Source organism: Grammomys surdaster, unplaced genomic scaffold (assembly GCF_004785775.1).
Source record: "Grammomys surdaster isolate TR1022 unplaced genomic scaffold, NIH_TR_1.0 197, whole genome shotgun sequence".
Lineage (NCBI taxonomy): Eukaryota > Metazoa > Chordata > Mammalia > Rodentia > Muridae > Grammomys > Grammomys surdaster.
The window spans coordinates 1,129,247-1,154,530 of record NW_021604642.1 but is presented as its reverse complement, the minus strand read 5'-3'; the positions used below and the strand labels follow the sequence as shown (position 1 = coordinate 1,154,530).

At 40.5% G+C, this 25,284-nt stretch overlaps 1 protein-coding gene across 6 annotated transcripts in view; it reads left to right on the top strand.

Moving 5' to 3' along the window:
* Positions 1-25,284, top strand: part of Eda (ectodysplasin A) — a 346,282-nt gene that overhangs the window by 312,074 nt on the left and 8,924 nt on the right. For all 6 annotated transcript variants that reach the window (XM_028770029.1, XM_028770028.1, XM_028770027.1 and 3 more), the window contains exons 3-5: positions 17,842-17,865; positions 23,270-23,449; positions 24,912-24,946. In XM_028770029.1, coding sequence (XP_028625862.1) covers positions 17,842-17,865; positions 23,270-23,449; positions 24,912-24,946 — 239 coding nt within the window. The remainder of the gene's footprint in view (positions 1-17,841; positions 17,866-23,269; positions 23,450-24,911; positions 24,947-25,284) is intronic.

Sequence of the window (25,284 nt, the reverse complement as noted above, 5' to 3'; positions counted from 1 at the left end):
GCTTGTGAAATATTGGAGGAAAAAGTTATCTAGTGTACATCTACATTTAAGAGAATTGTAGATGGATGAAGTGATTCACCTAAGGTCAGAGAACAAAAATAACACGACAGAGCTATATCTCTGGATGACTTGTTCAGCTCTCTTCACTTTCTTCCTATACTTGGTTCCAAATCTATAAAAAATATGGCTTTAGAAAAAGTTGAGTCCTCAGGCCAGACTTATCTTAAAGCTGTTTTGGCCACCCGTTTTAGCTAGGTATGTGGTTTGGTAATGATGGTAATGACATATGAATATGACTATGAAAATCATAGCTATCTATGAATGCTTAGATGTTATCTTATATACTATGCATTTTCTCATTTATCATTTCTTTTGAGGTAGATACTGTTTTTGAGAATCCTACATGCAAAATATGTCACATCATTTCCATCCCTCTCTCTCCTACTTCTGACTCCTTTGCCCCTCACTCTCAAATTCATGACCTCTTATTCTTTAACTCTTGAGCTATATATGCATGCATATATGTGTATAATCTGCTAAATTCATTTAGTGTTGTGCATATGTATGTATATGTATTTAAGGCTGACCGCTTGGTATTTGATAACCTCTGGAGGGAAGGTCCCTGAAGAAAACCATTCTTCCTTTCTCAGTTGCCATTAATTGCTTGTACCTCTTCCTCTAGAGTTGTAGTCTGGTGACATTCTGCCCATCCATATTTGCATGTCAACTGACACTGTCATTATTCAGGTCTTTTTCAGGCAATCATATTGTTAAGATTTCCTGTGTACAGCTTCACTATCATATATAGAAGAGACTATCTCAAAGCCCTCATATTGATACTCTTACAATCTTACTGCCCCCTCTTCCACAGTGTTCCTTGAGGGGTTGTATTGTAGATGTTTCATTTGGGATTAGACATCCTGTGATCTGTTGCTTTCTATATTTTGACAAGTGTGGATTCCTGTAGTAGTGTCCATATACTTCAAAGAGAAGGCTCTTCAGTGAGGAATAAAAATGACAGGGTATAAGTAATTAGAATGGCTATAAGTAACTAGAATGCAATTACAAATTACACTAGTTTAAGAAAGTAGCAGTAGTAGATTCTCCCTTAGGATCCATAACCTCACCAGCCACAGGTAGTTAGCTAAGTTTACATAACGAGGTATGAACTCCTACATATTGAGTGGACATTAAGTGCAACTGGACAGCTGTTGGTTACTACTCAGATACAAGTGCCACTATTGCACCATTGGAAGTATCTTGTTAGGCTGATGATTGTTGTAGTACATGGGCTTTATAGAGATATTACTAAGTATATTCAGAGAGCTGAAGTAATTTGCCCAACATCATATAGGTATCAAATGTTAGCACTAGAAATCAAACATGGTTCAGAAAGGATAACAAGTTTAATGATCTTTCTACAACCCAATATCCCCAAAGAGTATAAGCTAGAGTATTAACTCAACAAAAAAGAGATAATTCTTGGAAGAGATTCTTGACCAAAACAAATCCGGTTTATGTTGTCTCCATTTCCCACTGCTGAAATTACTGAAAATTTTGAGAAGTCTTCAGTTGAAAAATAATATTTTTTTTCTTTAATGGTGTGGGGGTTTGTTGTTGTTGTTGTTGTTGTTGTTGTTTGTTTGTTTGGTTGGTTGGTTGGTTGGTTTTTGGTTTTTGGTTTTTCGAGACAGGCTTTTTCTGTGTAGCCCTGGCTGTCCTGGAACTCACTCTGTAGACCAGGCTGGCCTCGAACTCAGAAATCCGCCTGCCTCTGCCTCCCAAGTGCTGGGATTAAAGGCGTGTGCCACCACTGCCTGGCCTAATGCTGTGTGTTTTAAACTCTTTTTAACCAGCCATTTTTCCAAGAACATCTGTTAATATCACACAGCTCTTTCATATTCCCAAAAATAGAGGACTACAAGATTTCTTGGGAGATCAAAACAGGAGGATCAGGGTTTCAAGGCCAGCCTCAGCTACTTGAGACCCTGTATCAAGATGCCAAAAGAAGGGGGATACAACAATAACTTAGTAATGTACTTATCACACAAGCTTGAGGTCCTGAGTTTGAATCCCTAGAACCTACATAAAATCTGGGTATGGTAGTACATTATTGTAATCTCATCACTAAAGAGGTGGAGACAACAAGATCCCTGGAACTCACTGGCCAACTAGCCTAACACAATCAGAAAGCACCAGGCACCAGTGAGAGACCCTTTGTCAAAAACCAAAATGGGGCCAGCAAGATGATTCAGCAAATAAACACACTTATCACGAAGCCTCACAATCTGAGTTTGAACTCTGGGATTCATATGGTATATAGAGAAGACAGATAACTACAGATTATCCTCTAACCTCCACACAAATGCTATGGCACACATATCCTCATGCTTATACAAGCAGTCTCTTGCAGAGAAACTCCAGCAATACATAAATGTAATAAAAAAGAAAAGCATGGTGGACAGCCCTCAGAAATGACCCTGACATTGACCTGTGGCTTCTACATGCACCTGCATGTATGTCCAGACACCTACACATACGTGTGTGCTCACATACATTCAACCATGCACACACACAAATATTTAAAGTTGTGCTACTTGTCAATTCAACTTCATAGATTGCTTCCTAGGCCTAGCTTTTTTCATCTTAATCACTTGTGACCAAAGACTCAATGTTGCAGAATGTTTCCTTAGCAAGAGCACATGCTTGTCACTTTGAGCATGTCTTTGATAACGAGAACAAACCTATCCCTTATGGAACTGTAAGGCACTATTAAACTTCTGAACTGTCAGCAGTTTGCGGGGCTGGTTTACTGTTGCCCTAACCACAGTAATATTTTTTGAGTCTTTCCCAAACCAAGACAGAAGTGAGCCAGAAAATTTCATAGCTGCTAATAAGTTAAGTCATGTTTGTGGAGCTTGAAACCCAGATACGGACCTCTGCTCTAACGCATATAAAGGAAATTGTTGGATGAAAGATTCAAACTTTCTCACATGAGAAATACTTGAGATTAGGGTGGGATGGAGTAGGGGTGGGATCAACTTGCACAGTCCTACCTCTTCTGGCCCGTTCCCTCATGCTCAGAGCAGATGTTGGAATCATAATCTGGGTTCTGAGCATGGACATTCCATGTGGTTTACATTCAGAATTCTCACTCTGCTTTGAAGCTAATGGCTTCCATCTTCTACAAATGTATTGGACTTGCCACACTTATCTGTGCATTCTCTGTTTATAATTCTGATGGTATAAAGTAAAATATTTAAGAAACACTTAAGATTTCAAGAATTGAAGACATAAACTATGTTGATTCCTGTTGTTTGTTTGGCGGTTTTGTTTTTTTTGGGGGTTTGTGGCACTAGGAATGACCCTATGCTATCACTCTACAACTGAACTGTACATGAAGCCCCCTGCTTTGAAATAAGAAATATCTGGTTCTATACTTACTCATCTGTTATCCATCCCTTTTCTTTTCTTTTATCTCTTTAATAACTGGTATTGAGGAAATTTTGGTCATGCCTAGTCCCTGGTGTTACTCTTTACATAAAGAAGAGAAGACATGTGAACTACCTGTGCAACCAACAAACAATAAAATGTACATTTATTGAGTACGTACTTCACATAGATCACTTTCAGTTATTTAAACTGAAAAAAAGCTCTATAAATTGATGCAATTGTGTCAATTGTACAGATGATCAATTTTGGAAACTATTTGTCTATATACTTGATACAGCTGATTCAATGTAATGGAAGGTGAAGTAAGTTGGAGTCTGAAGAATCTTGGTTCACATCTCTAACTATCACCTCCTTCAACCATTCATTTGTTCATCAAACAATCACTGCTGAACCCCTATTATAAAAAGAAATGCTTTAGAAACTAAAGACACAGAGATGAACAATTCATAGCTCTTACCCTCAACGAGTTAACAATATTGTAAGTAAAAGAAACACATAATAAAAAATTATAATCTGAGGGTTGGAGAGATGGCTTAGTGGTTAAGAGCACTAGCTGCTCTTTCAGAGGACCAAGGGTCAAATGTTCATAGTTCCAGTTCCAGGGGATCCAACACCCTTACACGTTCATAAAGGCAAAACACCAATGCACATAAAATAAAAAGTAAAAAGATTACAACGTGATAAATGTATCAGTACATTATGGATACAGAAGAACTGATGTCTAAAAGGCATCTTAAAGGACGAGTAGGCACTGGACGAAAGTGGAGCTGAAGAAGGGCATCTTAGGCACATACAATGAACAGAGGCAAAAGGTGTGGCATGTTGGGATGTATGGCTAAAATCCATGCTGAATTACATGTAGTATGGTTTTACTTTTAAACCAGTAGACAGTTTATTAACATATTTTTATGATTATATTCTATTTTTAGAACACCATGACCCACAGAAAATTGAACAGAAACAGAGTTCTGAAATATTCTTTCCCTTCTCCTCCTTGGCAAGCATTCCTAGTTTACCCTTTCTACTATGTCACGTGGTAGTACAGCTATTTTCCAGCCTGGTTTCTTTCTCTTAGCGATATGCGTTTACATTTTCTCTGAATCTGCCTGTGACTTGAAAGCTCATTTCTTCTTATTGATGAGCAATATTTCATTGTATAGATATATCACAACTTGTTTATCAATCACTTGTTAAATAATTGTTTACAGTTTGAGTCAAGTTTGAATAATGTTGATAAAAGGCACCTGTATGCAACTTGCGTGATCACATATTTCTAGCTCTTTTGAATAATATTTAGCAGTGTGATTTCTGTGCCAATTTCTACAGAATTGCCAAACCGTTTTCCCAAATTTGTCACTTTGCATTCACCCAGCATTGTGATGGCAAGTACCTGTTGCTTCATATTCTGTCACAAATTTTATGTCAGTTTTATGTTTTGACATTGGTGCACTGCTTTCTCCTCATATTAAATTGCAGTTTCATCATGACAAATAATATCTTTTTTCTCATCATAATTATCTCCTTTGGTTAAGTGTCTGCTCATATCTTTTGCCCATTTCTTTTTATTCATTCATTCATTCATTCATTCATTCATTCATTCACTTTACATCCAGATTGCAGCCACTGTCCTTCCTCTCCTCCCAGCCCCACCTTTAACAAATCCCTCTCCCCATTACTCTGTCCCCTTCTCCTCAGATAAAGGGAAGCCATCCTTGGGTACCACCCCTGGGACATCCAGTCACCTTGTGCCTATGTACATCCTCTCCCACTGAGGCCCAACTAGGTGGTCCAGTTAGGGGAAGCGGATCCAATGGCAGGTAACTAAGTCAGAGCCAGCTCCAATAGTTAGGGGACTCACGTGAAGATCAAGCTGCACATCTGCTACATATATGCAGGGAGGCCTAGGTTCAACCCATGCATGCTCTTTGGTTGGCAGTTCCATCTCTGTGAGCCCCTATGGGCCCAGGTTAGTTGAATCTGTAGGTCTTCCTGTGGTGTCCTTAATCCCTCCATCTTGCTCACTTCTCTTCCCCACTCTTCCTCAATACTCCCAGAGCTCCACCTGATGTATGGCTATGGGTCTCTTCATCTGCCTCTGTCCCCTGCTGGATGAAGCCCCTCAGGAGACAGTTACATTAGGTTCCTGTCTGCAAGCAGAGCAGAGTATCCTTAATAGTGTCTGGAGTTGGCTATCTTACATGGGGTGGGTTTCAAGTTGAAACTGGCCATTCCCTTAATCTCTGCTCCATCTTTATCCCCGTGCATCTTGTAGGCAGGACAAATTTTGGTTTGAAGGTTTTGTAGGTGGGTTGATGAACCCCTCCCTCTACTGGAAGTCCTGCCTGGCTACAGGAGGAGGCCACTTCAGTCTCCATATTCCCAGCTGCTAGGAGTCTCAGCTAGGGTAATCCTCATAGATTCTCCAGAACCTCCCCCATCCCAGGACTCTAGTTACTCCCAGAGATGCCTCCCATTGAATTCGGTTCTCTTCACCAGCCCTCTCACACCCACCTTTCCCCACACCCAGTCCTCATCCTTGTTCCCCTCCTCCCTCCATCTCCCACCCAAATCCCTCCCTCCATCCACCTCCAATGTATTTTTGTTCCCCTTTCTGAGTGAGATTCACACATCATCCCTTGGATCCTCCTTTTCGCCCAGTTTCTTTGGGTTTGTGGAGTGTATCGTGGGTATGCTGTTCTTTATAGCTAATATCCACTTATCAGTGAGTACATACCATGCATGTCCTTTTAGGACTGGGTTACCTCACCAGGATGATATTCTCTAGTTCCATCCATTTTCCTCCAGAACTCATGATGTCAATGTTTTTAATAGCTGAATGGTATTTTATTTGTGTCAATGTGCCACATTTTCTTTATTCATTCTTCAGTTGAGGGGACATCTACGTTGTTTCCAGTTTCTGGCTATTAGCAATAAAGCTGCTATAAACGTAATTGAGCAAGTACTTGAGGCATAGTGGATATGGCTCATTTCTTAATTTGATTCTTTCTTGAATTTCTATTTAGATGTTTGCCAGTTTCTTATTTTGGGCTATCTATTTTCTTCTTTGGCTTCAAAACTTTAGTTTCAAATATCTTTTGGATAGAAGTAGTTTATATGACTTGTACCATATGCTTTTGCAAATGTTTCTCATGGTTCTTGTTTGTTTGTTTGTTTGTTTGAGAGTTTTGTTTTGTTTTTTGTTTGTTTTTTTGAGAAAGTGTTTCTCTGTGTAACCCTGCCTGTCCTGAAACTCATTCTACAGACCAGGCCCATCTCACTCAAGAGATCTGTGACCCTCTGCTTCCATAGTGCTGATATTAAAGATGTACATCACTGTGCCCTGTAGCCACAGCTTTTTAAAAGTTCACTTAATGATGTCATTTTCTGAACAAGCTTTAATTTTAAGGAAAGCCAAGTTATTTTTTTTCTCAGGTTGTACCTCTGGTTTTCTATCTAAAAACTTGTTACAAAGGGTAAAGTTGACTAGAGGTTTATTATGTTGTCTCATGAGATTTTTATAGTTTTTGTTTAAGGTTTGGCTCTCCAACCCCTTTTGAGTTAATTTTGTGAAAGGCATAAAGTCTGTGTCTAGATTCACTTGTGTGCATGTAGATGCCCAGTTGTTCTACTACAATGTATAAAAATCACTCTCATTTTTTTTCTGTTGTGTTGCCTTTTCTTTGTCAAAGATAGTTGAATCTATTCTAAATCTATTTCTATACTCAGTGTTCTGTTTCACCTGTGTGTGCAATTTCACCAATACCATGCTGGTTTGGTTCCTATAGCTTTCTAGTAAATTTTGAATCAAAGAATGGCAGTTCTCCAACTTTGTTTTTATTCCACAATATCATATCATATTTGACAGACTGTATCTGTTACCTTTCTGTATAAATGATTGATTTAGTTTGTTAATATCTACAAAGTAACTTCTTAAGATTGCATTTAATCTATAGGTTATGTTTGGAAGAAGTGACATTTTTGCAATATTAAGTTCTTTTCCATGGACATGGGATATCTTTCCATTTAGATGTTTATTTCTTAAATCAAAACTTTTCCCATATGGATGCTCATATTTTGTTAAATGTATAACTAAATGCTACTCTCCTCTCTCATTCTACGGTAAATGATGCTGTAATCTTTTATTTCACATTTCAGTTGACTTCAATATATTAGAATTTAACTGTGTAACATTATGTTAATTGACATTTAGTTCCAAGTGCCTTTTTTGAGACTTTCTATCAGAAAGTTATGGTATTTGTAAGTAGACAGGCTTAATTCTTCCTTTCATTTTATTTCTTTTCTTAACTTGTCACATAAGCTAGGATTTGTAAAATGATTGCTGAATTATAGTGTTGAGAATGGACATATCCTACTTGTTTTGGAGTCTAAGCAGATAACATCTGGTTTTCTCATCACTGTGGCATACAGGATTTCTTATAGATTTCTTAATTAAATTGAGTGACTGCCCTTGACTCCTTTGGGGTGGAATTTTCCATCATAAAGGGATGTGGGATTTTATTTAAGACATTCTCTACATCTAGAGATATGACTATTTGATTTTTCTTCTTTAGTTTATTGATATAAGGTAGATTAAGTAGATTGCTTTTATGTTATTCCAGCCTTATATATGAGAAATAAATCCTTCCTAGTTGATGTCTCAGTCCATTTTCTGCTATCTTAATAAAATACCTACAGCTAGAAAATTTATTTTTAAAACTTAATAGAAATTCATTTGTTTTTGATTTAGTATCAGCATGTGTAATGGTGGTTAGGTTTAGTCAGCTTGACACAAACTGGAGTCAGCTGGAGAGAGAGAATCCCATAAGCCAGTAAGCAATCCTGCCTCTTCCCTCTCTTGAATTCCTGCCCTGACTTCTCTTCTGACTGTGACTGAGATGTGTAAGTCAAATAAACCTTTTCCTTCTCAAGCTGATTTTGGTCAGTGTCTTATCATAGCTACAGAGAAACAAACTAGACTAGAAATCAGTGCCAGAGAGAGTAGGCTCTTGCTGTGAAGGATCTGACCATGTAGCTTTTATGCCTTGGATTGTGTTGTGGGAAAAATGTGGAGAATTTTGGAGCTTTAGGCTAGGAAAACCATTGAGTGCTCGAGCTTAATGAACTGTTTGGGGAATTTAGAAGATGCTGCTAAGAGAAATACAGGGGATGGAGGTCTGGCTTGTGAAGTTTTGAAGGGAAGCAAAGACTGTTCATGTGATATTTTGGATTAAGAATCTCTGGAAGTAAAACCTTTGTATAACTGAGAATGATATCTATTATTTCTCACCCTGCATAAAAAAATAAACTCCAAATGGATCCGGGATCTCAATGTAATACCTGAAATTTGAAATTGCTAGAACATGTGGGGTGGATGCAACAAAACATAGCCACAGGTACAGGCTTTCTGAATAAGGCACTGTTTGCTCAGAAAATAAGGCTTACAATTGACAAATTGGACTTTATTAAGTTAAAAGCCTTTTTTTTCTTTGTTAAAAAGCCTTTTTTAAAAGTGGTCAACATCTTTAGCCATCGGTAAATGCAAATTAAAACCCACATTGAGAATCCATCTCACCCCAGTTATGGTGGTCTGTAGGAGAAAAAAATAAGAGACAACAGATGCTGGCGAGGGTGTTGGGGAGGAGACTGGTGGTGGGGGTGTAAACTTGTACAACTGCTGTGGAATCCAGCATTATATTCCTCAAAAAGGCTAGAAATTGGATCTACCACAAGACCCAACTAGACCATTCCTGGGTGTATGCCCAAGGGACTCTCTACTCTATGACAGAACTACCTGCCCAACTATATTGATGATTCCATCACAATAGCTAAGAAAACAAATCAGCCTAAACAGTGTGTTGGCTGGGTTTTTTGGTTTTTGTTTTGTTTTGTTTTGGGAAGTTTTTTGTTTGTTTGTTTGTTTTAACTTGACATAAGCAGGAGCTATTTGGGAAAAGCTATTTATTCAACAAAGAAAATGCCTCTATGCAGACTGGCCTGTGGGTAAGCCTGTGGGGGCATTTTCTAGAATAACAATGATGTGGGTGGACCCATTCTAAGGCAGGGCAGTGCTACTCCTGAGCATATTCTCCTGAGTTATATAAGAAAGCAGGCTGAGCAACACATGAACAACAAAACAGTAAACAACATTCTCTGTGGCCTTTGCTTCAGTTCCTGCCTTCCCTCAGTGATGTACTATGACCTGAGAGTTGTAAAGTGAAATAAATTGTTTCCTCCCCAAGTAGCTTTTGATTATAGTGTTTTATTATAGCAATGGGAACCCTAAATAAAGCATATGTCTCTCAACTGATAAAGGGATAATGAAAATTTGTGATACAGTTTCACAGTGGAATTCTCTGTAAAACACTAAAACATGTAATTATGATTTTTTTAAAGGAAAATTGGTGGAACTGGAAAAATTATACTGGGGGAAAGGCCTAGAAAGACAAACACTGCATGTCCCCTTTCATATGTAGATCTTAATTTAAATTTTTTAGATTTTTGCATTTAACTTAGAATATCCAGAGAGCAAGAGGTTATATAATGGCCATGGGTTGGGGGAAAGAGGCTTGAATGGGGCAAACAATAAAATCTCATGTTAAATGAAAGTACAGGGGGAGACTACTGTGATGGTAAGGTTTAAATGGGAAGGGGTTATAAAGGACAAAGGACAGGAGGAAGTGGAAGCAGGAAACAAAACTAAGGATATAAGAAGACCTTCAACTGAGGAATGGATTCAAAAAATGTGGTATATTTACACAATGGAGTATTACTCAGCAATTAAAAACAATGAATTCGAGAGTTTCCTACGTAAATGAATGGAACTAGAAATTATCATCCTGAGTGAAGTAAGCCAATCACAAAAGAACACACATGGTATTCACTCACTGATTATTGGATATTAGCCCAGAACCTTGAAATGCCCAAGATGCAACTCACAGGCCACATGAAGCTCATGAAGAAGGAAGACCAAGTGGGGGTGATTCGGTCCTTCTTAGAAGGAGCAACAAAATACTCAAGGGAGCAAATATGGAGACAAAGTGAGGGACAGAAACTGAAGGAGGGGCCGCCTGAAGACCATTCCACCTGAGTATCCATCCCTTGTGCAGTCACCAAAGGTAGATGCTGATGTGGAAGTCAGGAAGTGCATGCTGATAAGAGCCTGATATGGATGTCTCCTCAGAGGTCTTCAAGAGTCTGACATACTCAGAGGCAGATGCTCACAACTAGCCATTGAACTGATCAAGGGGATCCCAATGGAGGAGTTAGAGAGAAGACTGAAGGAGCTGAAAGGGTTTGTGGCCTCATGAGGAGAGCAACAATACCAACCAACCACAGCTCCCAGGGTCTAAACCACCAGCCGGGGAGCACTTAGGGAGGGATCCAGGGCTTCAGCTGAATACATAAGAGTGGAGGGACCTGCTGGACATAGGTGGAAGATGAGATCCTTGACCTCATGAAGCCTGGACGCCCCAGGGGGTGGGAATTTTGAGGGTGGGGAGGTGGGAGTGGGGGGGTAGGCAGGGGTTACATCCGCAGAGAAGAATGAGGAGGGGTGAGGGGATAGGGGGTTCCTGGCTGGGTGGGAGATGGGGTTAGGGGGACAACATATGAAATGTAAATAAAACATCCAATAAAAAAAGTGAAAAAAAGGATATAAGAAGACATGTAGACATCTCCCTACACGTTGATGATCAAGAAGGTTGTACAGGCCCCCCCATAACAACAGAGGCTGTTGCCATCATTCTTGGTTGCCCACCAGAACTAGACAATAAGACTCTATACCTGAAGACATCACATACCTTGGTTTCATGACACAGACAAATAAAGTTGGAACTTAACTGGAAGTTCCCTCCCTATTGGCTAATATATATTGCATCAAAAAATGCAATACAGGCTGCTCAGGAAGAAAACTCATCAATACAAAACTCATCAATATTTTCAGCCATAAGTGAACCTTGTGTCCTCCAATGCCACCTACCTACCAACACATGCCCACTGGTGCAGATGAGTGTTGTGAGTACAACTTACCACTCTGTGATAAATTTGAGACCTGCTCCTCAGAAGGAAATTTATTCCAGGTGCTATAAACCTGGTTTAAAAAAAAAAACTCATGGAGTTTGCTAAATGAACATGGCATCAGACCACTTTCTAAATATTTATAGTGAGATTTATACAGACACACACATGGTATTCTCAGGCTTTATTAGAGAAACTTCTTCTTATAATGAATAGCAGAGTGAAAACTCACAGCTGAGAATAATTGACTGTTGAGTACACAGGCCTAACAATACCACCTCTTCTGTCTCAGGGAACATCATGACCCAAGAGTAGAAAGACTATAAGAACCAGATGATAGTGAGAAGGGCTGTGAAATGCTACCTTCTGGGCGTGACACAGTCATTGCAGTTGTGAACTCAGAGCAGCTGCAGTAGCCTATACTGGATCTGCACAAGACTGAGCCTGTCAGCAGTCAGTCAGGAGGCAAAGAAGTACATGAGGCTCTCTATTCCCTGTGAGGCTCTTGGCTATTTACAGAGGCTCAGGGAGCAGAGTTGTCTCCAGTTGTGTAGCCACTGATGAGCCTACTGTGCTCCAGTGGATACAATGTCCATGGTCACATGGGCAGCCCTGGCTATCATTTCTTCCACAGATCCTTAAGCTATAAATAAGGAATATACATTTGCTATTATTATTTTGAACAAAAGTATTATCTACTAAATTGAGAATAAAATGTTTAAGGCATATTTCTTCCTGAAGTTTATCATTTTTAGCTTTAAAAAATAAAATTTAAATACATTATTTTCTCCTTGCCCTTTCTTCCTTCCCTGTACCTCCTTAACTTGCTTCCTTTCAAAAGCACGGGCCTTGTTAGACTTAAATGCTATGTTAGTGCAACCTACTAAGTCCATTGAGTGCAACTGAATGTTGCTTGTGTGTACATGACTTCAGGGCTGACCACTTGGTCTTGGATAATCAACTAGAAGACTCATCCCTGGCAAGGACTAGTTCTCATCCTCTCAGCAGTCATTTGTCTGTCTGGGTGAGGCCTGTGGAATTTCCCCTTTCATGTAATATGTCTGTTGGTGTTGTACTTCTTCAGATCTCATTTGTCTTACTTTATCTGTTCTTCTTTATGTAGATCCAAACTTCTGACCTGTGTCATACTCATTCTCTGTTAACATTTCTTTAAAGGTAGATCTACTGTCAATAAATTTCCTTAATTTTTAAAGAGTCTATTGCTCCTTTTTTTTTAAACATGATAATTTCATGGGATACAGGATTCAAGCTTGTTGGTTTTATTTCATTGATCCTAATTCTCAAATAAAGACAAAAGTGTGTAGTGTTCCCTAATGGAACAGATGAAGAATGAGAAGGAAACTCACTTGCCTTAGGGATATTTTGTGTTTGGCGGTGTGTTAGCCCCAGGTCTATCATAAGGCACCCCTTTTCCTAATGGCAGGAAAGTAGACTGTCTGCCTGTGTTAGCAAAGCCTGTCTCATCTCCATTTTACCTTTACCGAAGCAGTCTGAACTACTTTACAGCTGTCTGTCTGACTCTACTATATCTGTGGGGTTTTGCATGTAGAAAGTATGGTGGTTACAAATAGAAGGAATGGGAGGATATTGAAATGTTGGTTCTTATCATGAAAGCAACACATGATGATGGTAGTACTCTGAATTAGGGAAGGATAAGGTTTTGAAGCATATTAAGAAGACAGATCAAAACAACCTAAATGTCCATCAAAGATCATTAATTAAATGCCTCCATATTTAAAAGAACAATATAGTTTGGAAGAGTAACAGGGAGACAAAACAGAGTAACAGGAGTAGCGAATGGATCAAAATATATTATGTACATATATGAAAATGGCATAATGAAACCATTATGCATAATTTATATTTGTGAATAAAACATTTTTAAAAAAACAGTTGAAAGTAAATTTGAAAAATGGATACTCCAATGAATTACACATCTGAAGATTCAAAACTAATATCCACTGGGTGTAGTATAGTAGCACAAACTTTTAATCCTACCACTCAGGATGCAAAGGCAGCCAGGCAAAGGCAGTGAGTTCAAGGCCAGCCAGATATACATAGCACGTTCTAGACCTGCCAAAGTTACATAGAGATACCCTGTCTCAAAAACAAAAACAAGGGCAGAAAGATACCTCAGCAGTTAAGAGCATTGGCTGCTCTTCCAGAGGTCTGAGTCCAATTCCTAGCAACCACATGGTGGCTCACAACCATCTGTAATGAGATCTGGTGCCCTCTTCTGGCATGCAGGTGTACATACAAACAGAACAATGTATATATAATTGATAAGTCTGGAGGGCGACCCTGTAGGAGGACCAGCAGTCTCAACCTGGGCCCCCAAGATCTCTCAAATACTCGACCACCAACCAGACAGCATACACCAGCTGATATGAGGCCCCCAACACATACAACAGAGGACTGCCAGGTCTTGGTTCAGTCAGAGAAGATGCACCTAACCCTCAAGAGACTGGAGGCCCCAGGGAGTTTAGAAGTCTGGATGGATGGGGACATCTTGGTGGAGACAGGGGTGTGAGGAGGAGGTATGTGATGTGGAATAGTCAGAGGGTAGACAGGAAGATAAAATTTGGAGTGTAAATAAATAAATAAATACCAAAAAACAATAGCAACAACTAACATCCACAAATGAGGGAGGAAAATACAGTTCCCTTTCTGAGTCTGAGTTACCTCACCCAGAACGTTTGTTTACCTGCAAGTGTCATAATTTTGTTTTTAATACTTGAATGGTACTTTGTTGTGTAGATGTGCCACAGTTTCATTATCCATTCACCAATTGATGGACATCTAGGTTGTTTCCATTACTTGGCTGACCCATTGAGTGTAATTTGTGCTTGCTCAAATACTTAGGGTGTGGGGCACTGGAACACCATAGACCTACCAGGGGCCACACCCTTAAAGAAAACAGACTCCCATGACACCTCCATGCTGCATTGTTGAGTTCATGAGTCAACTGTCCTGTCACATCCAAAAAACACCTCTGGCTCTTACAGTCAGTCTTTTCACAGTCCTCTTCTCTGATGGATCCTGGGTGTTATGGGAAAGGGGAAATATGTTAGATAGTTGTCTTAGTTAGAGTTACTATTGTTGTGATGAAACACCATGATCGAAAGCAAGATGGAGAGGAAAGGGTTTATTCAGCTTACACTTCCACATCACAGTTCATCAAAGGAAGTCAGGAAAGGACCTCAAGCAGGGTAGGTACCTGGAGGCATGAGGTGATGCTGAGGCCATGGAGGACTGCTGCTTACTGGCTTGATCAACATAACCTGCTTTCTTATAGAACCCAGGACCACCAGCCCAGGCATGACACCACCCAGGACAGGGTGGATCCTCCCCCATTAATCATGGGTGGGCCCTCCCCCATTAATCACTAATTGAAAAGTTGCCCTGCAGGCTTGCCTACAGTCCAATCTTATGAAGGCATTTTCTCAGTTGAGACTCTATTCTTTCAGATGACTATAGCTGTGTCAACTTGACATAAAACTAGCCAGCACAATAATTTATGGCTGAGCACTCCACGAACACTTATTTCCTGCACTTTGACCACTTGTAAGTTTCTGCAATAACCATCCACTGCACAAAGACATTTCTCTGATGGAGTCTGAAAGCAGCACCAATCTGTGGTTAAGGAGACAGCAATTTAGAGAGCAGTGTGATACTATGTCTATTTAGGAAAACAAATAGTAGGTAGGTTCCCCTATGGAGTCTATGAGCTCCCCAACCATAGATTCTTGGCAAGATTTAGAGTAGAAATCAGGATTTTTAAATTCTCTTTCCCAAGTCAGGTGCAGTGTGGCACATGATTGTAAATCCCAACACTTGGGGAGTAGGGCGGTGGTGAAACAAGAGGATTGCTCCGAGTTCTGAGTTCAAGGCTACTCTGGAACACAAGTGAATTCCAGGCTAGACAGCGTGGCATAGTAAGACACTCTGTCCAAAAACAAACACAAACAAACAAACAAATGAAATTTGTCCTCTTTCCCTTTTATCGATTACTTGTATGTTTAAGGTCGACCTGTTTTTAAATTTTGTATTCTTCAACTCAACTAGCAAGGGTGACTCCTGAGTCCCCCTTGAATTGGAAAAAGAAAAGAAAAGGAAAGGAAATATTGCTGTTCTTAGGTATGGTGTAGGAGAAAGTTTACTGTAGATAAAAGGGAGTGTGTAGGTAGGGGCTTCTGAGAGAGTGTACATGACTCTGAGCTGGACCCTGTGGGGAAAGGGATAGAGGGGAGAGTCTAGCCAGATGCAGCACCTAGGAGGTTCAAAGGTACAAAAAGAGCTGGTAACCAAAATGTCTGGATTATGAGTTCAGAGTAGGGGGCAGTGCAGAGTATGCCAGCCAGGAGGGTCCTGTAACAGGTAGGGGCTAAAGGACCCAGGGAGAACCTGGTAGCCAGGTTCGATTTGATATGTTAAATAGGCACTTCAGCCATTTGTCCCAGGTTTGAAAACTAACACCCCTCATTTAGTATTTTCCTATTCAACTTCTAAGTTCTATGATGATAGTGTTCTGGTACTATTTACTGTGCTACCTTCTATGGGGATGCTCAGAAAAGACCAGCTGACCGATGATGTCCTGGATTGCCTCAGAATCTGATACAATAGCTCTATCCCCTTAACTAGCTGAAAAAAGTAGAGCAGGGATATGCCACCTTGGCTGTAAGGGCAGGGCAGCTGCCGCAGCTATGATCCAACTGCTCTTGCTTATGAGGCTGGAGTAACTGGCCAGTTGGTAGCTAGCTGGTGAGGCTGTGCCCTTTCTGTGTAAATCCTTCCTTGAATAGCTATCTTATTCAAGAACAAAATGCTTCTCTGGTTATGTTGTTTCTTACCCAGTGGTAGCCATCAAGAATGCTTAGGGGAAGGCCAGGGCAGGAAGGTGGGAGTGGGTGGGTGGGTGGGTGGGGAGCACTCTCATAGAGACGGGAAGAGGGGATGGAATACAGGGTTTCCAGAGGGGAAACCGGGAAAGGAGATAACAGTTGAAATGTAAATAAAGAAAATATCCAATAAAAGAAAAAAAAAGGAAAATTAAAGCTAACCAGGACACACACACGCACACACACACACACAAAACATCGTAAAGGAGCCAGGTATGCCTCATGCCTATGCCTCAGCTCTCAGGAGACTGAGGCAGGTGGACTGCAGTTCAAGGCCAACCAAGACTATGATTTTAAACACTATCTCAAGAAAAATATCAGAGCACGAATAAAGATGACAACAGACGAGGAGGGAAAGGTGTGAGGAAAAGGAGGATATAAAAAGAGCTCTTCAATTGCTCCACTGAACCTGAAACATCTTCTGCACACTGCACACACTGCTGCACATTTCTTTTTGAGGGAAATCTAAACAGACTTTGGTTTTTTTTTAAAGGGACATATTTGCTCTGGGGCCACACTGGAGATCTTCCAGGTTAGTGACTCTATTAGCTTCTTATGAAACCTGATTTCATAGGTGAAAACCATTCTAGACTTTTACAAGAATCAAGTTAGATAATACACAAAAGCATGATACAAACTGTAGACTACAGAAATGTTCCTAAGGACAATGGCGGTGAATTAGAGCTAGACTATATTGGCTTCGTGGCAGTTTGGAACAGAATTTAAGTACCTGTGTCTAAGGAACATTAGCTTCATCCAAAGAAAGAAAAATCCTGAATTCTCATGAATAAAAATGAGTTCAATTGATTAAAATGGCTTTCTTTAAAAAGAATACATGAGAAGACACTTCTGATTCTACTACAGATGAAACTGTTGCCATTTCCTTTAGAGCATCTATTACTTTATTGTAAACTGTGAGGGTGCATGTGGCCCCACATAAATGTACTAGGGCTGCATGGTTCTAATAACTAAGAAGTTAAATCACAGCAAGGAAGTGGCCAAGAAGGAAACTACTGCTGCTCTGCTCCTTCTATAAGAACACTGCCTTTTCTCTTCTAGTATCCTGAACTGAAACTTTGCATCGTGGTTTCACCTGGATGCATGACTCTGCAACCTTAGGACCTGCAGAATTAAAGGACTGCCGTCCTGAGGTTGTTGAGCTGTGCGTTTCTGGGCATTTCATCTCTGCAGAGGAATATCCTTCTCCCTCCTGACTAAAGTGGGAAGAGTTGTTGTTTCTCAAGGGAAGACACCATCTATTTTGTAGTCTCTATAATCAGCAAACAGAAGAATTTGATAGTTGGGTGGTAGATACCTTGGCTAAAATCTGGCCCATGACTATGGGCTCCCCTAAATTTGCAGTGCCTTGAGGTTGCCTCTGAATGGCTTTTTAGAGAATAATCTTTTAAAAAATTTTCTACTAACTTAATCTTCCATCTTTTATCTCTAATAGGACCTGTTAAAAACAAGAAAAAGGGTAAGTTGAGCTTCATGATTTTATTAAATTGTCATGTCTTTTTTTAATCAGAAAAAATGAATGAGATAGGATTTTGCATTAATTTCTTTCAGGATTGATTGTCCATTACTTTACACAATCATTTGCACTTTACTTTTTAAGAACAAGAATTAGTTTTTTTCAGCAACAAGGCATGGAAAATAGAATTGACTCTAGCAACACATACAAGTTGTCCTTGTTGGATTATTTGTTTGTTTGTTCATGTATTTATTTGTTCCTTGTATCATTCCCTTCCTCTTGCACTGGGGATAAAACCCAGGACTTTTGCCCTAAGAATATTAGGCAGAAGCTCTACCACTGCATTCTACGCCAAGCCCTTCTTTTGTATTCCTTTTACATCTCAGTTTCCAGTTCACATTTATTTCCTTCTCTTGCTCTGTCCACTGCCTTCTTTTTTCTTCTTTCCTCCTTCTTTATCAGATCAGTTGTCAGGCATGAATGAAGAAGACTTAAGAATGCATATAGAGAAAAGAAACACTACCTATGAAAAGGTATCAATACATTGGTTCTTGACCTAAAAGCTGTCTTTATTCAATTTCCCAGATGATCAAAGATGATACCTCTTGCTCTGAGAATTCAACATCATTTGCTCTGTGGTAAAAATAACAATCTATGCCACTGTGTTACTCTGCTCCTGTCCTGTTTTTAAAGTAGATGCTAGTTGGAGCTATTCACTGTGCTGTCCTTAGTTTCTTAAGTCTACTTTGTACTTCACACGGGACTTGCCAAGGGCACATGAAGTGCTTGCTTGCTGCCTGGCTTGCCTAAAAAAGAGAATACAAAGAGAAAGCAGTTTGTAAGGACTAGGCAAATAAAATTCACCCTTTGAACAAAAAAAAATCAACTGTGAAATCAGTTTATGTACCTGCCTGCTTCTAGGTTCTGCCATTAAAGGAAGACAGAGATAATGTGAAACTAGTGAGTTTCCCTTTAGAAATTCTTCTTTTTTTCCTTTGTCTATATGATACTGGGAATTTAACCCAGGGCTTTACATGTACTAGTCAGATGCTCTATTATTTGACTATATTACTCGCCCTCTTTTTTCTTTCTTTGAATAAGACATGATCTCACTTCATTGTCCAGACTGGCCTTGAACTGACTCTGTAGCTCGGGCTGACCTTGAATTTAGTGATCTGCCCGCCTAAGCCTCACAAGTAGCTTAGATTATGGACCTTAAAATTCTTTACCAGGGTTACAGAGATAACTCCACTGTTAAGAGATCTCACTGCTCTTATAATGGACTTGGGTGTGGTTCCCAGCATCTCCTGGATGGCTCACAACCATCTGTAATTTCAATTCCAGGGGAGGATCCAGTGCCTTCTGTCCTCCTCAGACAACAGGCATGTGTGTAATGTATATGCACACATACATGCAAGGAAAACACTTAGACAACTAAAATAAAATAAGTAAATATTTAAAAAGTACTTTTTAAGTGATTTTGTCTGTTTAGATTTATGGAGCTTTCTAGAGCATTCCTAACTGCATAAAAAGGCTAACTACAGAGGTAGCCTGGCAATCCTCTGAGCACTAGGGTACTCTATTGCTTCAGGTACCCTTAGTACATGTCAAACTCATGTTCCTACTGAAAAAGAAAAGCTGGCAAAATGCACAGCCTTCTGAAGACCTGAACTGAGCAAAGTTAGTAAACACCAAAGAGCTAGAGTGAGTGCAGAATTCTTCTGCTGTTTCCTGGGTGCTTACCCCCAGGATGCTTCATCTTTTAAAGAAGTAAATTTGCGTTTCAAGTATTGGGTTCTTGACTCTTGTTGCATCCCTTCAAGATAGAAATTATAGCTCACATCATTGCTTAGCATTGCTACCTTATATATGGAACATTATTGGGAAAAAATGTATACAAGCCTTAACCATCTACTTTATTTTAAAAGTGATTTAGAAGCCAATTAATATGGGTTTCCTTGGACACAGTGAATAGGCACATACTTGAAGAGGAAAATTGAATCGCTCACTTAATTTTTTACCCTTTAATGGAATTTTCCTACTCACATAACTCTCCCCCTCTCTCTTCCCCTTACATCCCCCACCTCCCTTTACTCACTTGCTTTCCATTGTTCTTTCAACATTTAGACCTTAGCTGAAAGGGTTAGGGAAATGCCCCTTTGATAAAATTTGGCTTTGAAATGATGTGATTTTTCTTTTATCTAAGACTGCACAGGGTTACTTTCTCACTACAAACATCTCTAGGCTTTTTATCATGAAGTATTCTGTCAAAGTTAGGGAATCTAAAGACAGAATTAGTCTTTTGGTCCAGAGGTCATTTTTGGCATACCCTTCTCTGGCCCTAACTTTCTATAGGAATGCAAGTATGAGGGGCTTCCTTGTCCCAAGTACGGAGAAGCAGAGAGGGCCAGCTGCAGAAACAGATTTCAGCACGGGCTTTTTCTCAGATGCCTTCTAACATTTTCATAAGGGATTACTCTCTGTTTACACTGCAACCATTATTCTCTTGGACTGGAGGAGGCTCTGGATGTAATTCTTCTAAAATTACATTAAACAATTACAGGGGACACACATTCTTGGAGCTGAAGTTTGTGCTACCCACAGAACACCCTGTTTTCCAGAACTAGCTGGAAAATCTCTGTGAAGCCTGAAAATGCTGTAACCCAGCACAGCCAACTTCTGTGTCTACTCCATCTATGTCTATGTGTCAACTTCTTTGTCTCCTCCAACTGAAAACTAAGGAGGGAGGCACACACTTCACATCCAGGCTTGGGAAGTTTTCCCAGCTGACATTAGTTCAGGCTTTCTTATAGAACCTCAAGAAGAGACTAAAGCACTGGCCAAGCTCCTTGTTCTTGGGTTCAGAGTGCCTGTGTGGAAGGACTAGGGTTTACATCCTTATCTCCAGAGTCCAGATCCTGTGTTCTTTCCACTACACTAACTAGAACTGAAATTTGGGTGCCGAATAAGCCTGATTTGGAAGCTATACAAATTCAAAAGGAGATGGTTTTCCTATTCAGCATCTTAAAATTGGCTAGATCTAGAAACTGGGCAGATCCAATCTTAACTGCTAAGCTCAGGGCCTCTAAGTCTTTTAAGGCCCTTTGAGTCCTCTTGGAGAAATGCTCTCAGGACTACTCTTTCTTCCTTCTCTGAAAAAGAGGTCCCATTCTGACCCACTGTTCCATTCCAAATGAGCATGTGGTTAGATGTGGATAGCTGGCCTCTTTATAGGCCTTTCTTGGGTTGTTGGTAGGTTTTTTAGATATAAGGAATTATTCTTTTTTCTATTTTTAATTTTTTATTGATTCTTTGTGAATTTCACATCATTCACCCTAATCCCACCCATCTCCTACCCCTCCATATCCACCCTCTGTCCTTGCAACCTCTCCCCAAGAGAAAACAAACAAACAAGCAAACAAGCAAACATCTCTCCATTGTATCACACAGTCTACCCTTTTACCCAAACAGCTTTTCTTGCAAATGATCATTGCAGTGAGTGATTGGTCTGGTTCAAGGCCTCTAGGTGAAGCATTATTCTTAAAGGAGGGACTGATAAATCGGGACAGAATTCTCTAAACTAAAATATGTGAGGAATGAGTTGTTGAAGCCAGTAAGAAAGTGTTTAAAGGGAAGATGACCTGGTTGTCATTGTGTTGTTGTTGTTGTTGTTGTTGTTGTTGTTGTTGTTGTTGTTTGATTTGGGGGTTTCATTTGTTTGTTTCCCAACTTGACACAAGTTAGAGTTATTTGAGAAGCAGAACCTCAATTAAGAAAATGCCTCCAACTGATTGTCTGTAGGCAACTCTGTGGGGCATTTTCTTGATCAGTGATTGGTGTGGGTAGGCCCGTTCATGGCAGGTGGGTGGTGACACCCCTGGGCAGGTGGTTGTATAAGAAAGCAGACTGAAGAAGCCATGGGGAGCAAGCCAGTAAGCAGTGTTCCTCTGTAATCTCTGCTTTGATTCCTACCTCCAAGTTCCTGCCTTGAGTTGTTACTTTGGCTTCCCTCAAAGGACTGTGACTCAGTGTATATAAGCAAAAAGAAACAAAACAAACAAAACCGCACCTTCTTTCCCAAGTTGTTTTTGGTCATGGTGCTTTATTGTAGAAACCCTAAGACAAAAGGTAAAGAAATTGATATTTGAAATTGAGGAACTGACTCAGGAGAGGGCATTGTAAAAGATTTCCAATCCTGGGACTCCCATTAAAATTCTAAGACAGGAGAAAGAGGAGATAGAAGCCTACCCATGACCACCTACAGCCCTTCGGTGAGTCTGCTCCAAAAAGAACAAGTGTATTAGGAGGAACAGTTATGATGCACTTACCATGACCACAGCTTAGAGGAACTGTTAGAAGGACTAGAAAATGAAATGGGAGGGCTGAGATTGTTCTGGAAAGACAGAGAGAAAGGAGGAAAGGTTGGAGTACAGGATAAACCATGCGTTTGAGAATACAGCCTCTAAAGAAAATCTCTGGGAAGGTGGATTATTTGGCCTGCAATGATAGAAATTGATAGGTAACCTAATATCTTTGAGTATATGAGGCGTTGTGTATATGGTGGTAACTACTCTTCTGTAGCTACACAAAGAATCGAATAAAATTTCAAACCGCCACAGGAAGGGTTTCAGTTAAATATACCGAAGAACTTCCTAACCGTGAGCAGTGAGAGGTGATCAACACTGGAACATGTAACCAAGAGTTTGCAGAATTTCCATTCTCAGTTTAAAAATAGAGTTTAGAGAGGTCAGCTGAGAAAGCAGAGCCTTCCGCCTCCTCATCAGGTCTCTCTGCCTGTGATTTCTTCTTTTCTGTTGTTTCTTGATATCTTCACTCTCTCACCCTCTCTCTCCATCTCCATTTCCAAAATTCCTTCCCACTCCTCTTTTCAGCCAGTGTTGCCCCTATCCATCCCCATCTCCTGCACATCTGAGTCCTGACATCTTCCTGGGATCAGACTTCCACTAGCCTTCTGTTAATAATAGCAAGTCCGTGCAACTGAACAGCTAAAATGAAGTCCTGCACTTATCAACAATAATCAAATTCTAAAAAGAAACATAAAGTGACCCCTAAGTCTGAGTTTCTAATAGTCCTTTAGACTCAAATCAGAACCTCTTTTTTGAAGTCTTGCCTGACCTGTTTCAGCATTTGGTCTACCTCATTAATGTGGCACTCCTAATATCTTAGAACCTTTTCCCTACTGTGCTGGGATCCTTGAGAACTGTTTATTTCTGTGTCCTCTAATCTATTTGGAAATATAGTACAGAAAAGGGATTATAAGCATGTCCCACTCTTTAGCAAAAACTTGTGTCATTGAATTCTCTAGAACTCCCTGAAAGCACACTCCTGCCTATACTCTTTTGACAGTTAAATAGCTTCAAATGTAACACTGAATCCTGTGTTTTAGGAAAGAAGGCAGGGCCACCTGGGCCCAATGGCCCCCCAGGACCTCCAGGACCTCCAGGACCCCAGGGACCTCCAGGGATTCCAGGAATTCCTGGGATTCCAGGAACAACTGTTATGGGACCACCTGGCCCTCCTGGCCCTCCTGGTCCTCAAGGACCCCCTGGCCTCCAAGGACCTTCTGGTGAGTTCTTCTGTCTCCCACCCCTTAGAAAACTTGTCAGTATTTTGTAGAGTAGGAACAGGTAATCTTCAGGGAAATTTCAAACAATGGCAATGTACAGTAAGAAATCCCTAGTCCAGTGTAGAGGTAGGAACTGAACAAGCTCTGATAGGATCTGGCCTGCTCTAAGTCTTGTTGAGTTCAAGCTGCGCCAGACAGGCCATCTGTTCTTGCCCCACGCCAATCCTTCCATCACATTCCATCTTTGGCTCTAGTTCTCCATATAGTTAGCCAATAAGTTCATATGAGCCAAAAACAGAGGTATGAAAAAGAGGTCCCAGCCATTCACTGGAGTTCCTGTAGTTATAGATTTGGCTTACTCTGATTTCCAGCATAGAGCACCAAATGACATTTGCATGGAAATAGTTTGTGGGAGGAATATTGGGGACTGGACAAAATGGCAACCCTATTATAATTTCTTCCCTTTGAGACTTTGAGAGTCCTTTCCTACTAGTGTAGTCAAATAGCCCCTTCTAGTCGAGTGATTAGAAATTTATGAATCACTCAAGCTGTGTCTAACAAAACCAGACACCAAGACCTCCCTGTCCCTAAGCCAAATGCTTCTCACACTAGACCCTTAAATAATCATGCTGCTCATTCAAATGCCATTCCATCCCTTTGCATCTTTCTCCTGGAGCCCAGTAGGGCATGCAACAGGTATAGCTGCAGATCCAGACCTGCCTAATTAGAGTTGACAGGAGAAAGACTGACTGAACTCACGCTACTTGCTATGTTTTTCTCCCACTCCCCTCCTGTATCTTGAGGTTTTCTTAAACCTGCCTTCTCCAGGTCTAAGAATTCAACAGCAGGATTCAGATTCTTTCACTTGTAATTCAAACAGGCTCAGCAGTGTTACCATGGCCACAAGAGATAAAAGTTTTTTTTAAATCCAATCATTCCACAAATATTAATTGAACAATTTCTGTGTACAAAGAGATATATTGCTAAGTGGTCCCTGTTCTCATAGAGTTTATTTCCTCGAGTCAAAGAGACACACTTAAAGAAATGAGATCTTTATAAATGACAGTGGCCCTTGTGAAATAGGTAAGAAGAGAATAAAGGGCTAGAATAGCAAGTACCATTGTCTTGAGGACATACAATGACACACACAGCCTCTCTTTCCTCTCCTTTGGGTGCTCAATAGGGCTTGCCTTGGGCCAATATTGGCCAGAGGCCAACTTCCCTGCTGGAATCTGGACCCTCTGAAGATGAAGTTCTGTCGGGACAGGAATGGGAAGGAGGGGATGTTCTCTCCCATTGGCAGCCCCATGTTGTACTGTGACTCCCTCCAGCTGTAAGACCTGGAAAAGGAAATTCCTACAGGGCTGGCTGTGGAATTGAGGCTCTGAAGCCCTGGTTGCTGAAATGGGAAAGGGGAGTAGAAAAGAGCACAGCGCTCTGACTACCCTATCCTATTTTGCAGGTGCTGCTGATAAAACTGGAACTCGGGAAAACCAGGTTGGCTGGGGATTATTGTCTTCCAGGGGAGGAGGGATGGCCTCAGGCTTGGGGTCACCTTGAAGTCCTCTGCCTATGAAATTCCCAGAGGCTTTATTTTCTGTCACCCTGGAGGTTCTGAGGTTTTCACTGGCAGTCAAGGTCTATGAATTGAAAAGTTTCACCCCAAGGGTGTGCTTTTAGCTAAGGGAACACAGTCTTGCCTTGACCATTTTACTCATTTCATGAGTGACAGAGGGTCAGTACAGCCAGATCCAATAGTCCATAGAAATAGCCTGCCTGTCAGGTCTATATGCCTAGGCCTCTGACTTCCAAACCACCCCAGATGCCTGATGGCA